Below are 15,748 nucleotides of genomic sequence, written 5' to 3' on the forward strand. Positions count from 1 at the left end.
CGGCATGTCTATTTCACTTAAGGAATAGAAACAAACTAATTTTTAATTAGTGTCCTTGAATTCTCCAATAGAGGGCATTTTTATAGATCTGGGAGTGGGGCTGTATTTTCATGCTATTTATTTTGTTTGCTTGTTGCAGGTGTCCGTCCAACTGCTGTCTCGTGCCAACCTTGCCAAGAGTAAAGCTCAGCAGGCACTGAGTGCTGGCAATGCCACTTTTGATGAAGTGGACAGCATCTTGAAGAATCTCAAGGGTGAGTTGCTTGACAACTGCTGGGTCTAAACCATTTGCAGGTGTGTTGTGGTGGCGGGTTTTCTGAGTAATGGGTGGGGAGTTCATTGAGGAGGAGGCCAGAAGAAGCAATGACATCCATGTCCAGAGTTCAACATAAATAAAATTGAAATTTGCATCAAAACAGTTTTGCATGTAAATAGTGTAAACAAAGAGAATGCAATGGTTTTTTTCCCTTCATTTTGGCAGTTTGGTTCTTTTGGAAAAGGCTGGTGTAGTGTCAGATAGCGAATTATAGGCAATCAAGGGGCAGCCAGGTTCTATGGGTAGGAGAACTTGGTCAGAAGCGGATTTAGGGGAGTGTGACCAGGTTGCCCACTGAGCCAAGAGGGCACCACAACAGTGACGAGCAATGGAAGATGAGGGCAGAGGGGTGCCGGATTTTGGCACCACACAGGACACCACTGAAGTTTTAAAGCCCAAAGTCTGCCACTGACTTGGTTAGAGGCCATGAAGGTGAGACTTCCAATATGAAGATGTGACCCACTCGTCTTCTTTTGCTGTCTGTTCCTGCACATTTTCAAATTCATGATTTGGAATTTCTTCCCTGAGACAATGTGGCTTCCCCAAATCCACTCTGGATGGTTGAGAGAACCCCCAGAACTGTGGAGGGCGGGGGAGGAGGAGAGGAAATGGTTCCATAGGGCAAGCAGCATTGACAGAACAATCATCGCAGTGCAACACTGAATTTCCCCCACGAAAAGCTGTTTTATTTCAGTAGGAAAGGTGACGCTGATTGTTGATTGTTAACAGATTTAAGGAAACTTTTAATCTGCTGCAGCTTGCTGCCCTTAAATGTTGGAGTTGGATTTTAGTTTTAGATTTATTTTTTAGATTTTTTCAGAGGCTTCATGGGTTTTGTTTGGGTCTTTTTTATTTTTTGGAAGCTGTCCTGAAGGTCCTTGCAAGGCCATTGGCAAGGTGTAAATATAATGAATAAACTCCAGGGTAGGGATGAGGGAGATATTTGATTTTGTTTGCATTTTAATGAAAAGCCACTTAATTCTTACTTCTCAAACCAGAACACAAACTGAAACTCAGCAATTCCCCCCAAACTGCACTTGGTTGAATTTTGCAATGCAGTTCTGCAACCAACCACTGTGTACAAAAATGAGTAAGCAAAGTGTCAACTCAAGTGCATATATTTGTGAAAATAACATACAAAATTGCTTTTCAAAAATACTAAAAAAAAGTTTAGTAGGAGAAATTGTCCTAAAAGGCTGGTGAATGTTGCTGTGAAAATGTGGAGAGCTGAGCTTAAGATTGGAAAAATGGGAAACTAAAATTGACAAATTTGCCCATCCCTATTAGAGGGTCACCTGCACTAAATCACAGAAGAAGAGGGTCTCATTGGCCACACAGTCTAATCCCAAATGCAGGAATTTCAGAGCTAGAGCATCCCCCAGGGTTGGCTGCCCAGCCTCTGCTTGAAAAGCCTCCATGTTCTCTGCCTTGCCCTGTTCTTGCTCCCTAATTCTCTGCCTGAAATTTTAAGCACAAGCTGTTGGAAGCTGGCCAGAACCCAGCTCAGTACTTTTGGCTCAGACTTCCCCTCTCTGCACTAACACGGCTCCTTATTCAGTTGGGTTCCCTCCCACCCTTTCTGCTTGCAGGGTTCGATCTTCAAGTAGGGAACAAGCGAAAAGAAGCTGAAGATGCCATGCAAAGGCTCCCGTTCATCAGCAACATGGTCACCAGAGCCAGTGAGAAGACAGGCATCGCAGAATCAGCCCTGGGCACTGCAGCTACAGAAGCAGAGGCAGCCCTGAGAATGGCTGGGGAAGCAAAGGAGATTGCGGGGGACATCGACCAGGTATGGGGGGGGGGCCTGAAAGTATGTTAGCGCCAGAGATCTGCAGTGAGGAAATAGGGGTGGGATCAAGGATACCTGGCTGGCAACAGCCTGGTTTGGAATTGTTCATTCAGACTTGTATTCAACGTTTGCTGGAGGCTCAGGTTGCATAAAAGGTAAAGGGTCCCCTGACCATTAGGTCCAGTCATGGCCGACTCTGGGGTTGCGGCTCTCATCTTCCTTTATTGGCTGAGGGAGCCGGTGTACAGCTTCCGGGTCATGTGGCCAGCATGACTAAGCCACTTCTGGCGAACCAGAGCAGCACATGGAAACGCCATTTACCTTCCCGCTGGAGCGGTACCTATTTATCTACTTGCACTTTGACGTGCTTTCAAACTGCTCGGTTGGATAACATATTGTTATCTCAAAACTACGTAAACTAAAATGCAGGGAGATATGCTGTGCATAGGGTTGCCATATGTCCGGAGTCTCCGGTACATATCCGGAATACTGCAGTCAGCAGCAGTGTCCATATGGAAATCAGAAAAATGTCTGGGAAAATTCGGACGTATGGTAGCCGATTTCTCATAAAAATAGCTCAACATTTTTCTGTCTGTACTTTCACTGTTTGAAATATGGCAACCCTAGCTGTACACCATATGGCATTTCCACAGCACTTGGAGAATTCAAATTGCTACATGTACACTGTTATGCAGTAATTCTTACAACATCCCTGTGAGGCAGGTTAGTAGGATGGGGGTGGGGTTTGACTGAGACCAGCTAGTAAGTTGCTGGCAGAGGACTTCTGGACTTTGCCTCCACAGTACCTTTCATCCTTAGCTGTAGCCCAGCTAGAGGTGGTTTGCAGGAGCTTGACCCTAATACTCTGTAGCATTATTATTATTGTTACTACTACTACTACTACTCAATATGTCTCAATACAATTTACAGAGAAGTAAAATATAAACATTACACAGACTACAACAAGGTTAGCCAATGTGGTGCTTTCTATATGTTTTTGGACTGCCAATCCTATCATCCCTGACCAAGCTAGCTGGAGCTGATGGAAGGAGCCACGTGGCTACATCTGCACCAGAATGTAATGAAATGTGATCATACATGACATGCCCCTCTTTCGCCAGTACACAGAGTGTAAGTACTGGTTGTATACACAGATACATGTGGTTTTTTACCATCTACCTAATGCAGTTGCTCATTGTTTCTGCACCTCAAGCCACCAAGGCTTTTCCTTCACCTGCCCGTAACTCCTGTCTTAGTCTTCTTTGCATTGCCACTGATTCTGACCTTATAATTGTGCGGTTGGCTGGCTTTCTTTTGCAGGAGATAGGAAGGCTGGCCATGGAAGCAAACAGGACAGCAGATGGAGTATTAGTCCTGGAGAAAGGAATCATTTCTTTGCGGGATGAGGCTAGACGTGTGGAGAGCGAGTTACAAAGGAAGGAGCTGGAGGTTGGCATGGATACAACCAGAGCTCAGGAAGTGAGTGTGCAGCTTTTTGCCTTTTTATTAAAAGGGGTTTTAAAGGAACCTGCTGAGGGAGGAAGGCCGGCTAATAATACGTTTGATTGTTGCGGCTTCTTCAGGTTGGTCAGGCGTCACAGGGTGCCCGGGCGGATGCCAGTGCTGCTGGGAGCACAGTCCAACAAGTCCTCCGTGCCTTGGATGATGTTTTGCGCACGATGGGTAAGAAGCCGTTCTATTTCCTGTTAAGTCTGGAAACATTATTCCAGCACAGAATCGTAGAGTTGGAAGAAATAAGCAGGAACCAGTTAGAGTAGGTGGGAGCAAATGTTTGTTGGTGCAGCTGAATATTACGGGCAGGCTTAGAATTTTAATAACACTTGCAATGTAACAATTACTATGGACAATATGGAGAGATTCAAAATATAGATCATGAAATAATACGCAGCTGAAAATGTTAACAATGGAGGAAATGGTGGGAAGTCTGGAGATTCAGATAAATCTCTAAAGGTGTATATGTACTTGGTATTGTTATAACTTTACGCTTGTAAAATCAAATAAAAAATATTTTTTTTAAAAAAAAAAAGACCATTAAGGGCAGACTTGTTCACTTTTGGAGGCCATTTTGGTTCTAGTGAGAAGGGATCAAAAAGAAATAAAGGTGGCATTCATATTCTTCAGTATCTCTGTTGAAGTTCTGATGATACACAAAAATAATCAATTTACTGGTGAAAGGTAATTGACTAAAAATATTTATTCTATTGATAGCTTAATCATATGAGATCGATTGATTGATTGAAATATATAGTATAGTGGTACCTTGGTTCTTGAATGGCTTAGTTGTCAAACAAATTGCCTCCCGAACGCCACAAACCTGGAAGTAAGTGTTCCGGTTTGTGGACCTTTTTCAAAAGCCGAACATCCGATGCTGCTTCCGCTTGGGTGCAGGAAACTCCTGCAACCAATCAGAAGCCTTGGTTTTCAAATGGTTTCAGGAGTCGAACAGACTTGCCAGAACAGATTAAGTTTGAGAACCAAGGTACCACTGTACTTAAGGATTAGCTGGGCACTGACAGCCTAGATTGAGGCACCACATGCAACTGTCCCACAATGAAAATCCCTGTTGTGTCGGGTCCTGTACAGATGCCCCCGCTGTTGCAGAGAGAAATCTAGAGGCCGCTACATAGGATGAAGAAGTCTAAAACACAACTGGACAAAACATTATGGGTTCAAATAAAGACATAAAATTTAACTGATAGCTTTTTATTCCCCTTGTATGATGAAACCATGGGATCTGTGAACTACTCATCATGAGAGAGTCCCTAACCCAGTGGTGGTCTTGAAACACGAATGAGAGGTCAGGCTGTATGTGGGGAGAATACGCAAGCAGGAGACTGGAGTGCTGAATCCCTGTTGATCCTTTACCCTCTCCACATTCACATTATCTTGGCAAATGTGGGATTGCAAACATACATTTGCTGTGGGAACATATTTCTGCGCCCTAGGAGTGGCCTTATATTTTTCCACATACCAGCTGCTCTTCAATATGTGCAGCATTTTGCGGTGTGTCAAAGCATATTGTGGTTTTAACTCGTTACCAATGTTAGGACTTCAGATCCAAGATCTTTTCATTTCTAACACATTACATGCACCAGGACCAGTTCATGAAGCTGCAGGACTGAATACTGTTGTGTGATAAATTGCACTCTTTTGAGGCTGCTGGTTATTTCAGTTATAAGAATCACACCCATGATCACACACCTGTGACATAGCAGTTTATACAGTCCCCTCAGGTAAGTATGAATTTGCATGGGAGGAGTTATGCATACCTGTCCTGTCTGACACCCGGGTATCACACACAGAGCCTTTTGAAAGGCTTTGTATGCAGAGCTCAATGTCTGCAGGCCCAATATGCATGGCAAGGGGAACTGCCATGTAACATTGGTAGTGCGCGCACCGGACTCTGCGCACGTGTGCCAAATTAAGATATCCCATCCAGGCTGTGGATGTTAAGTGGGGCAAGCACATGTCGTAGATGGAGTCATAACGTTCTCAAATTGCTTGGACAGGAGAAATCCGGTTACTTGTGGGGAAAATGCAGGTGCTTCTGGAGAAGTTGCTTAGCATCATTTAGCTTGTGTATTTCTGTTGCCAGCAAGTGAGGAGCAGAGTGGAATGCAAATGTCACTAAATAAATAAGATTGTATCAAGTTTTTTAAACAACATTAAGTCATCACAAATTGCAGTCTGTTAGAAATTTTATGAGCATAAAATTACCGAATTAAACATCACAGGGTAGCTCATGGACAAGATTTATAAATAGCTTGGGTGACTGATAGGGAAATTCCTGTCATAAATTTTACCACTCATACTACGCGATTGCCATCACAATAAATTTAAGCCTTTTGGAGAAGCTTTGATTGGATTTTCTTGGCTACAACTGCAGAGAGACAGTATGTTTCTTGCAATTTGATGACAATATGTTTCTCGCAATTTCTCGCAATTTGATGACAACATTGTTTGTTGTCTATGGCTGCATATTTATTTACTACAATAAAACTGTTTTTGTTGATTAAACAAATAACGGTCTACAATTCAAAATCTATCCACAAATGCAAAATCACAGATTGCTTAGTATCATTAAAAATGTCCCAAATACAATGGAGAACATTGTTTGGAAACTTACGGTACCTTAATGAAAGCCTTTCTAAGGTCTTCTAATTTAGGGTCAGTTTTCAGCAAGGGGTAGCAGAGAATCCAGGGTTATTGACCACTTCTGAATCACGATGTGCACCTATTAAATAAAGCTGATGATCTTCTTCTAGAATCCGGGATCCATAAGTGAATAAATAACATTACAATGGCAGTTTTGTCAATGGACAATAGGCTTAATTACTGTAACTGATTGTGTCAAACTGGGATTTGTGAATGAAGCTGGAATTAAGTGAATGCTTCTCTGATCCCTAAATTGGCTACTTCCCAGTCCTTCTCTGGAAACTTACACAGCATCTCTGCACTACCTGTTGGTTCGATCACCTCCCTTCAGAGGAAACTGTCTATTGCATCCCTCCAGGAATCATTGCTCTGGATGTGCCTTCTTCCAACCAGGGATTGAAACAGTTTCTCACACAGAGTCCTCTGAAGGTGTAGGAGGTACCTGCTGCCTTCAGCCTCTAAAAGTCAGTGTTTTGAAAGTAGAGTGAACCTGCCTCTAAATTTAATTCAGACAAAAGTGGGCTTTGGCTATCAGAAGTTTAGGCAACACTATAATAAAGTCTTGGGTTTGTGGATTATGGGACAGCTCCTTCAACAACCAACTAGATTGAGGGATGCTTGCTCAGAAGGTTTTGCTATTGAGTTCTCCTTTTATTTTACCTCCTCGTATAGACCAACCTGAGTTTGTGGATGAACAAGGTGTGATCATGCTTGAAACGAACCTAAGTAAAGTCAGAACAAGAAACAACCAGTTGAAAGAACTGATGGTGCAACTGGAGGAAACAGCCAGGCGTCAGAAACTTCGGATTCAGACACTGGAATGGAGCATTACTGAGATCCTTGATGATATCAAGAACCTGGAGGAAATCCGGGATAGTCTTCCCCCAAGTTGCTACAACATACCTCCCATTGAGAAACCTTGAAGCCTTTGGAAGCTGGGACAGAAGACTTCCATGTACTCTGCTAGATCTTGGATACACAAAGCATCAGAGTTAGGCAAACGGTTTTGAGTGCTTCAAAAGATCCAAGCCTCTCAGGACTCAAAAAGCCACGTGTGACTGCTGAATAGATCTTTTTCAAGTTCCGTTCATCAGGCTGGAAGAGCAGGCGCATCATTCTGGTTTATGTTGCAGCAGTTCCACTTTGGTGCATCAAGCATGGAGACATCAAGTTTATCTTAGTTGTCCCACCCCTGGGAAGCAAGGGGGACATCTGCAGGCTGCACGACAAAGCAGCTGAATTTAAAGAAACCGGTGTGCCGAGAGACATGATTATTGCTGAATATATTAGGAGAAGGTATGTGCTCTGGGTTAGTGTGTGGCCGCAGTTCAAAGATCGGAGCCAGCAGCTGAATCTGAACTCCCAACTACGTGTCCGCCATCCTAGCCTTCCTTTCTCCCAGCCTGATCTAATGTAATAAGATGGAAGTTAAACCCAGCTAAATTAACTTATGCTACATTAAAACCTTTTTATTACCACAAATTACTCTTAACTCTCACTCTCCCACTTAGAATCTCGCAGGCTGCTTTTCCTTCTGAAAATCTTTCTTAGCATCTAATGTTTCTTAACTTCAAGGATGGGATAAGTTTGGCCACTGAAAGCTTGCATAGGCCTAAAACTGGTTCAGTAGCATTGCCTCACCACAGGAATTCTGGGAAATCAGTGATATCGAACAGCATATTCTCAATACTCTAATCAAACTACAGTCCCCAAAGTCCCTCAGAGGGGGGGGGGCAGGGGAAGCCCTGAGAGTTACTTGTAGAAAATAAATATAGGCTTGTAGAAGCCTGTGGCAGCAATGGTGATTTAATATGTTCTTGCTTCATTTCTCCTCCCATTTTTTACAATGAAAATGGGGGTGTCTCTGGTAGATTATCTACAACAAGCTCAAGAGTGTTTTGTTAACCTCATGTGGCTATATAGTGAGAACCACCTACCTGGCCTTAGGTTATAGCTTAGTAAAATTGCCTAGCAGTGCAAGCCTATCTATACTCACAAGAAAGCCCCACTGAATGCAATAGAACTCCCCCCCCCCCCAGGTAACTGGGTCCAGGATGGCAGCCTAAGCTTCTTGTTTTGAATCACCATCTCAGTGAAAGGAGGGACAGACTTTCTTGCGGGAGACAGACAAAATCCCTCTGGAGAATTCTGTTGGTTTCCATTTTATAACTCTGTTTTAAGTTATCGTTCAAGGCTGTAGTTGGAAAAATAAACAGTGCTTCGAACAGTACTTCATACACGTGTATAATGGTGCTAAATATCAAGTATTCTGTTGTGGTTAGGTGAAAAGGGCAAAATAAATAATGAATCCCCATGGTTTGAGAAGGCTGCTTATTTCCTTAATTGTGTTTCTCATTCTGGAAACTTCTCTCCCCCCGCTTCCCCCGCCCCGTACAGTGTGAACATTTTAGTGGTGGCGAAATCGACTTTAACTTTGGATAAAGGTAGTTGCAGCCTGCCCCAGCGACGGAGGGATCCTGGTCAATGCCTTGATTCTGTGATCATCCCTCAACCATTCTACCACTGCAACCTAGTGATTAGTCCTGGCATCAGCCTGGCCAGCTTCTTTGCTCAGTCCACAAAACAGATGAAAGACAGCACCTTGTAGTTGCCAGACAACCGTCATTTACTTTCAGTCCAGAAGAGGTCAAAGCTTCTTGTGTTTTACACACAAAGGCCCTCCTCTAGCAACTGCTCTCCCACCAGAGTCTGAAATCAGCTTCTGATGCTACATGGGAGAGTTCTTGTGCTACAGAAATAAAAGCACAATAAAAACCCAGGTGCACATGGAAATCTTACTGGATACGTCTCTGGATTAGGACTAATCTGCCTTTCCCTGTTCAGCAGACCTTTACATGGGATTCTGTGCTGCGAATAAGCCTGTTTGTCGCCGGGAGAGGCAGCAGCAGATGATGTCAGCATGCTGCTTTAACAACACATAACCAGCCATCTATCAACCTTTGCTACAACAAATGAAGAAGGGAGCGGCAGAATTCTATTTTAATATAATTGCTAAGTGAAAATAAAATAAGGTTGTTAAGCTGTGCTTGTTTCCAGCAAACTATTCTCTAAAGTCCCATTAACTAGTTGCTATGCTGCAAACCACAGAAATTTACCTAGTAAACGGAAACAGTAGTGAAGGTCAACACAAATTTCATTAGTGTAATTTTCTTTTTATTACATCCTTTTAAACATTTTGTTTTGTTTTTGGCCATGACCATTTTAGCAACAATGACCTAACTCTAGCATATTCAAATCTTTTTTTTTTCCTTTTAAAACTTTATTTTTTAAACAAAGCGAATTTTACGGTTTAAAATTGCAAGTAATGTAAAACAGTCACCTTCCCTCCCTCTCCCCCCCCCATCCCCACCCTGCAATGAAAACCCACTCCTTTGATGTGTGGGTCAAAGCCTGACACTTTTGCCAACTCTTTCCAAACCAATCCCATCAGCAGCATCCAGATTTATGCTCCGCCTGCTCTCTCTCCCCTCCCCCCTAACCATAAGCATAACTGAGCACATGAAGGCAAAGATAAGACAAATAAGACATTATATACATCATCTGAACCACAATGCTATGTTCCTAAGGCATGCTGTCCTAAACGGGATGAAACTGGAAAGTGGCCTGAATAACCCATCTTTTGTTCCAGAGTATGGAGAATCCATCCCTCTATTTTCTTTGCTAACCACATTTTTTTAATCCTCCCCACAAAAGTGTCCTTCAAAACTTTCTGGAAGGCCACAATTTCTGCCTTTCACTCTCTCACACACAGAGACAAATACAGACTGTCAGATAGGTTCTTGGCTTTGCACTCTGCAGCTTAGCATTGAGATGTATCGTGGGTTCCAGCAAGAGGTTGTGGCTGCTCTTAAAACGGAGGCATGTGAAAGAGAGAGTGCTTTGGAAATAGTAGTTGGTAACGCGGAACAGGACAGCAATAGCTACTTATCTAGAGTCATGTAGGATTTCTAAGCCTTCTGTGAGTAGAAAAATTCTCATCAAAGAGACGGTCTCTTCTGTACATCTGCCTGTGACAGCAGTGAGTGTCTAAGGGGTAGTGAATGCTTTGGGGTGTGGTCCTATAATGCCAGGTTGCGACACAAATCTCATCCCTGTGTGCCACCCTCCTCTCTGGCTGCCAAACGCTTTTAGGGGTAGCAGCTGCCTAAGAACGTGCAACAGAAAATGAGGGATTGAGGTATTTAGGGTGGAATCCCCATGCCCCATTCACTGACATTTTACGAGTCCACGTGACATCTTCCATTTATAACCCTTCTTTGTTTTCTCAGTGTTTCCTTCATCTTTTTTTCAAATAGCAGAAAGTTTTATCTTCTTGAAAAGGGTTGTGCAAGCCTCACATACATGGATGCCCTTAGCACTATTCTTATCCTCTTTTTAAAAAAAGATATGTGGTTTTGATGCGAGCAGTGACATATTGAGCAAGCAAGTTTATCATTCATGATAATCTTTGTGGTGGGCACCATTTTATAAATCAGACAGCATTTTTCATCAATATTTAAAATAGCACTAAAATGCTTTTCTGGATATATAATATTAAAATAGTAGCAAAATACTGCTTAAATTAAAAAAAAAATGTTTTAGTACTCTAACAATAAATTACTAAAGGAAAAGAAGACAGAAACCTTTCCACTCATCACCACAAGGAGTTTTCCCCCGATTCAACACTTTCAGTGCAAAGGAAACATTAAATACTTGGTTATTTGACATTTTGCTAGTAATAATGGACAATCACACTCAAATGAGTAAGTGCTTAGTACTAAATAAATGACTCTTTGTTTAAAACAACAACAACTGGATTTCCCCCTCTCAAATAACTGCGCAGGTTATTTGGACCTTCTTCCACATCCAGAGCAGCTGTGTCACACAGCAGAACAAGCAAAAGAAAAGTGAAATATCCCCAATAGTGTGGAAAGACAACTACAATTCTGGTTGTAGTTTGCATTAGCACTCAAGGACACCAACGTGGAAGCAGCCAGAGATTCTGAATACTGATTTTTCCAGGGACACTCCCTGTATTCAGTGCAGATGGTCACCTATAAGTCCAGTGAGAAACATGTAGCCAGGCAAGAGCTCAGAATGAAGTATGCATTGCTTTCACTCCAGCCAAGAATAGCTGATCTGTGCTTGTAGAAATCTCACATGGAACAGCCTTCCTGAGGCTATGCCACTCTAGAGTCGCTGATGGAGGATCACATGTGTGAATACTTCCCCAGATCAAGCAAATACGCACAACACCTCAGGCATTTGACACATTTCTCTAACTCTGTTTAGTGGGGCCAAGTGAGGAAGTGCAACTCATGGTTTTGTTGTGACACATTATTTCTGAGGAACCATATTGCATTTCTTCCTCTCTGACAGACATTCACTGATTCCTCTCACTAGCTATAACACAATCACAACTGGCTACTTGTTTTGAGCACTAAACTGAGCGCAGCTGCTGGTATTTCCTTGAGGTTTAGGGGAGGGCATTGCCTGAGTGAGGGGGAGAATGCCTCTTCCTGCAGTTGCCCCCCCCCAGGCTGAAAGAGGCAGGCATGTTGACAGAGGGAAACAGCTGCGAATGAACGAGCCTGAACTAATCACACCAGCAAGGGTGCAGTGGACACCACAAGTGATGAAAAGCCAAATGAGCTTCTGCAGAAAATTAAACACTTTAAACCAAGAGGACACAGCCCATCTGGGACAAATGATTGAAGGCATTCCATGAGCAAGCAAGGTGGGTTACTTACTTGCAGCATCCCGGGCAGGTGTACTCTGTGTCGCTACTCTACTCTAGGGAGTGCTCCTTTTTAAAAAGGGATTAAAGCACAACAGGAAACCCATTTAAATTCCCTGCCCTTAGAAACAAGCATCTATTTACAAAGGGAAATTCTGCCTCCCTGCCATTCTTTCATCCTTTCCCCAGCAATTCCCCTCCTTCAGATAACACAATCCAGAATTTGGGCAGTTTCTTTTCTTTTTCTTTCTTTTTCCATCTTCCAAGCTTGACCTAAAAAGTCTGGGCTTTGTACCAAGTGGGTCAGAATCTCCTTCTGCCAACCACATTCTAATTTGAATGGATCACAGCAATTTTTTAGAAAGCCAAAAATAGAGGGAATGGAAAAAAAACCCTGCATTAAAAATAAAAAGGCCCACTGAAATTTATTTAGCTGATGTATTATGAAAATACCTTCCTGGCTTCCAAGGTGTGCTAGAAAGGTATGCAATGTTTCATCCCCTAATAACACATGCTGGGAAGGTAGACACCAAAGCTGTCCCCCTGAGGCACGTGGCATCTGATCCTCTCTTCCATTTTCTCTCCTAACTGGAAGGGGGAAGATTACTGGATAGAGTGTGCGCTCGGCTGGTTGTTGTATGCAGCGCTTCCCGGCATTTGGTAGTGGTGGTGGGACATCAGAGTGAAACAGGCAGATGGACACAAGAGGCAATGAGAAAGAAATGAGAGAGTGAGAAAGAGAGAATTGTGATGAACAACGGTAGGAGAGTGGAGTAATAGGGCTGCCATGGTGCAACTCCGAGGGAGCTTTAGCCAGAGGCATTCAGGTACAGCTGACTCTTGAGGATGTAATCAATGACTGGCTGACACAAGTAATCCACCACATGACCATCACCATGCTGAAGAGCCAGTCTGTGGGAGAAAGAGAAGCAGAGGGAGGCGGTCAGTTGAGAAGATGGACGGCTGCACAGGCTAACCTGCCTATTTGGTTGGATGGAGCCTAGTTCCTGAGGCTGGGGGCTTGTAGACTTTGCCAGTGGGACCACTGATGTGGGGAATGGGACTGGAGGAGTGGTAGGTAGGAGAGAAAGCAGATCTGTCCCCTTATCTCAGCCACCCTGCTTATGATATCCAAGACGTCTCTTGAACTAACCCCAGACAGATGTCTTCCACTGAACAGAAAAGGAAAGGGGAGTTTTCAAGGCCCATTTTCTTTTCTTTACACAAATAAGAGCTGGTCTATACAAACAGCAGTTCCAAGGTTAAACTGCATTCGAACACGCAGCCCAACACTATGCAATCTTTAGTCTCAGAACAGTTTACAAAACGGTCTGCTAAGATTTCTTTGACACTCATGGAAATAAACATGGAAAAGTCAGATAATATTCTACCACTAGAGTTCTGACAAATTATTTCATTTGCCCGTGCCATTGAAAGGGCTGTAGAATTCTGCAAAAATTACCATGCTGGATTTCTCAACAGAACTTTCAATTCTGTAATCTGCTAATTAGTTTGGCTGCATATTCTAGGGCAGTTAAGGTTGCAAACTGAGAGCGTGACTTTTCTCTTCATGGCTCCACAGCCTCTCCTACCTGGATAGTGTCACCCCCTCTCCAGCTCTGCCTGCTGGAGCAAACAGAGCTCCTGTGGGTTTGCAGCAAGCTAGAGAGCGGGTGAGGATAGGATTGTAAGAAGAGCAAAGTGAAGAAGGTTAAAGAATCTCAGGTTGTGTTAAAGAATCCCAATCTCAGGGTCATGTAAGCCTGGTCAAACTGGTCTGTCATGATTTGCTCTGAATCTGTGTGAAGCTTCATACATCATTGCAGCTAACAAAATATGGGACATGCAGGTCATGTCTTGATCACATGTCAGCAAGTCAGAATTTGAGCTAAACTAAGAGAGAGTTGTCATTATCTGGGTGAAATCTTAAAATGAAGTCCTATATACATGACATAAAGTTCAAGAATACAATGTGGGATAGGGAGTATTCAAGTTGTATGGTGAAGTGTGTAAAAGAAATAAGCTAGAGATTGTTACTTTGTTCCATATCTTTACTCTTTTCACCCAGATGCTTACAAATACATTCTACAGTATATAGCATATAGCTAAAGAAATAATGCAAGGGTACCATGAGGTCACTAATGTGAGAGACAACAATCCAGCACAATTAGCTCCAGATCTGTCCATTGCTTTGAAGAACTCCCTGGACATCAGGTGGAAAGATGGTTTTCCACTGGTGTTCCACTGTGAAAGCTTTGACTTGGACTGACTGGAAAAGGTCCAAGACTCACTTCCATCTGAAGATTACAGGACTGGTCATCCCCTTTTAAGGAAAGTATAAAGCTCAGGTGCCGAAAGTCATTGTTGACTGATAATTATGTCCCCTGTTGTAGTTGAAGTCTGGCGGCGCTGTGGTCTAAACCACTGAGCCTCTTGGACTTGCTGATCAGAAGGTCGACGGCTTGAATTCCCGCTACGGGGTGAGCTCCCATTGCTCTGTCCCAGCTCCTGCCAGCCTAGCAGTTCAAAAGAATACCAGTGCGAGTAAATGAATAGGTGCCACTGTGGCAGGAAGGTAAACAGCGTTTCCATGCGCTCTGGCTTCCGTCACAGTGTCCAATTGCACCAGAAGCGGTTTAGTCATGACTCGGAATGCTGTCTGTGGACAAATGCTGGCTCCCTCCGCCTGAAAGCGAGACGAGCGCTGCAACCCCATAGTCGCCTTTGACTGGACTTAACCATTGGTCCTTTACCTTTTTTACCTTTGAAGTCTTGCAGGCATTTGTTTTGAATTGTGTGGTAGTCTTGGATTATTTGTATTGCCCTTATAATTAATATAATTGAGTTATATCTTTATCTCATGTGGTCTAGATTCTATTTTCCGATTACCTTAACTACATAACCCTGGTAAACCTTCACACTGACCTCTCTCTCTGTGTGTAATATGGATTGTCATGTTAGCAACTGACATAGCAGCCGAGAAAGAGGAGGAATGGACTGCTCAGGAACATTCATGGTCAACGGGGTACTTTACATCAAAGACTGCAGTCCCTGTTGAGGAATGGGGGAGGTGAGGAAGAGGGAAAACCAATCCTTTGCCGCCATTTTCTGAACTGCTAGTAAACATTGTTGGCTCTGCAATCAAACGCCTGCAGAAATATTTGTTGGCAGAAACCAAAAGGCTCCCAACAGTCTGACCGACATTTTTGCCCTTCCCCCACCCACAGTCCCTTTCTGGACGCACCTGCTCTTAGTTGAACTGACAATGGCCATGGGGTGGTTCACATCATCTTTCACAACCAGGATATTGTTCTGTGGAGGAAACATAGAAAGAACATTGACAGGAGCCCTTTCCCACAAGATGATCAGGTGATGCTCTGCCCTAAAATGTTCATCTCCTTTTCCATTTTGGCATCCCCACAGTAGAAATTATTTTAAATAAAGACAATTTTAATTAAGAAACAAGTTGCACTGAGGCAGGAGACAAAAGTTAAACATTATCCTTAGCAAATTCACTTTAGTTCTTCTCGCTGGGCTAACTCAGGACAGGCAATTCTCACACTTGATTGTTAAAAGTAGAGGTGCTTCCAGGAATTGGCATAGCTGAAGGGAGCTCACACGCTTAATCAGTAGTCTGACTCAAGAGATGTCCCAGATGAGACAGAAAGGCAAGCAGGCTTCAGTCAATGAAGGCAAGTAAAAAATGAATACTCCAGGAGAGGTATTATGA

The 15,748-nt window shown here is 43.2% G+C and overlaps 2 protein-coding genes and 1 long non-coding RNA gene across 3 annotated transcripts in view; 2 read left to right on the forward strand and 1 right to left on the reverse strand.

Moving 5' to 3' along the window:
• Positions 1–8,597, forward strand: part of LAMC2 (laminin subunit gamma 2) — a 43,712-nt gene extending 35,115 nt beyond the window's left edge. The window contains exons 19-23 of the mRNA XM_081915045.1: positions 140–254; positions 1,906–2,105; positions 3,426–3,584; positions 3,689–3,788; positions 6,954–8,597. Of these exons, the coding sequence (XP_081771171.1) occupies positions 140–254; positions 1,906–2,105; positions 3,426–3,584; positions 3,689–3,788; positions 6,954–7,204 (825 nt within the window). The 3' untranslated portion in view covers positions 7,205–8,597. The remainder of the gene's footprint in view (positions 1–139; positions 255–1,905; positions 2,106–3,425; positions 3,585–3,688; positions 3,789–6,953) is intronic.
• Positions 8,598–10,361: 1,764 nt separating this feature from the next.
• On the reverse strand, positions 10,362–15,410 carry LOC309372019. The gene is made up of 2 exons (XR_014169366.1): positions 15,263–15,410; positions 10,362–12,930 (listed from the first exon to the last, which is right to left on the reverse strand). It is a non-coding gene; the product is annotated as an uncharacterized lncRNA (long non-coding RNA).
• Positions 15,411–15,664: 254 nt separating this feature from the next.
• The window catches only part of LOC309372197 (laminin subunit gamma-2-like), a gene marked incomplete at its 5' end in the record, with an annotated part of 22,589 nt that continues 22,505 nt past the window's right edge, over positions 15,665–15,748 (forward strand). Inside the window, one exon of the mRNA XM_081915494.1 lies at positions 15,665–15,710. Coding sequence (XP_081771620.1) covers positions 15,665–15,710 — 46 coding nt within the window. The remainder of the gene's footprint in view (positions 15,711–15,748) is intronic.

This window comes from Podarcis melisellensis (assembly GCF_964234715.1).
Source record: "Podarcis melisellensis genome assembly, chromosome: 6".
Taxonomy (NCBI): Eukaryota; Metazoa; Chordata; class Lepidosauria; order Squamata; family Lacertidae; genus Podarcis; species Podarcis melisellensis.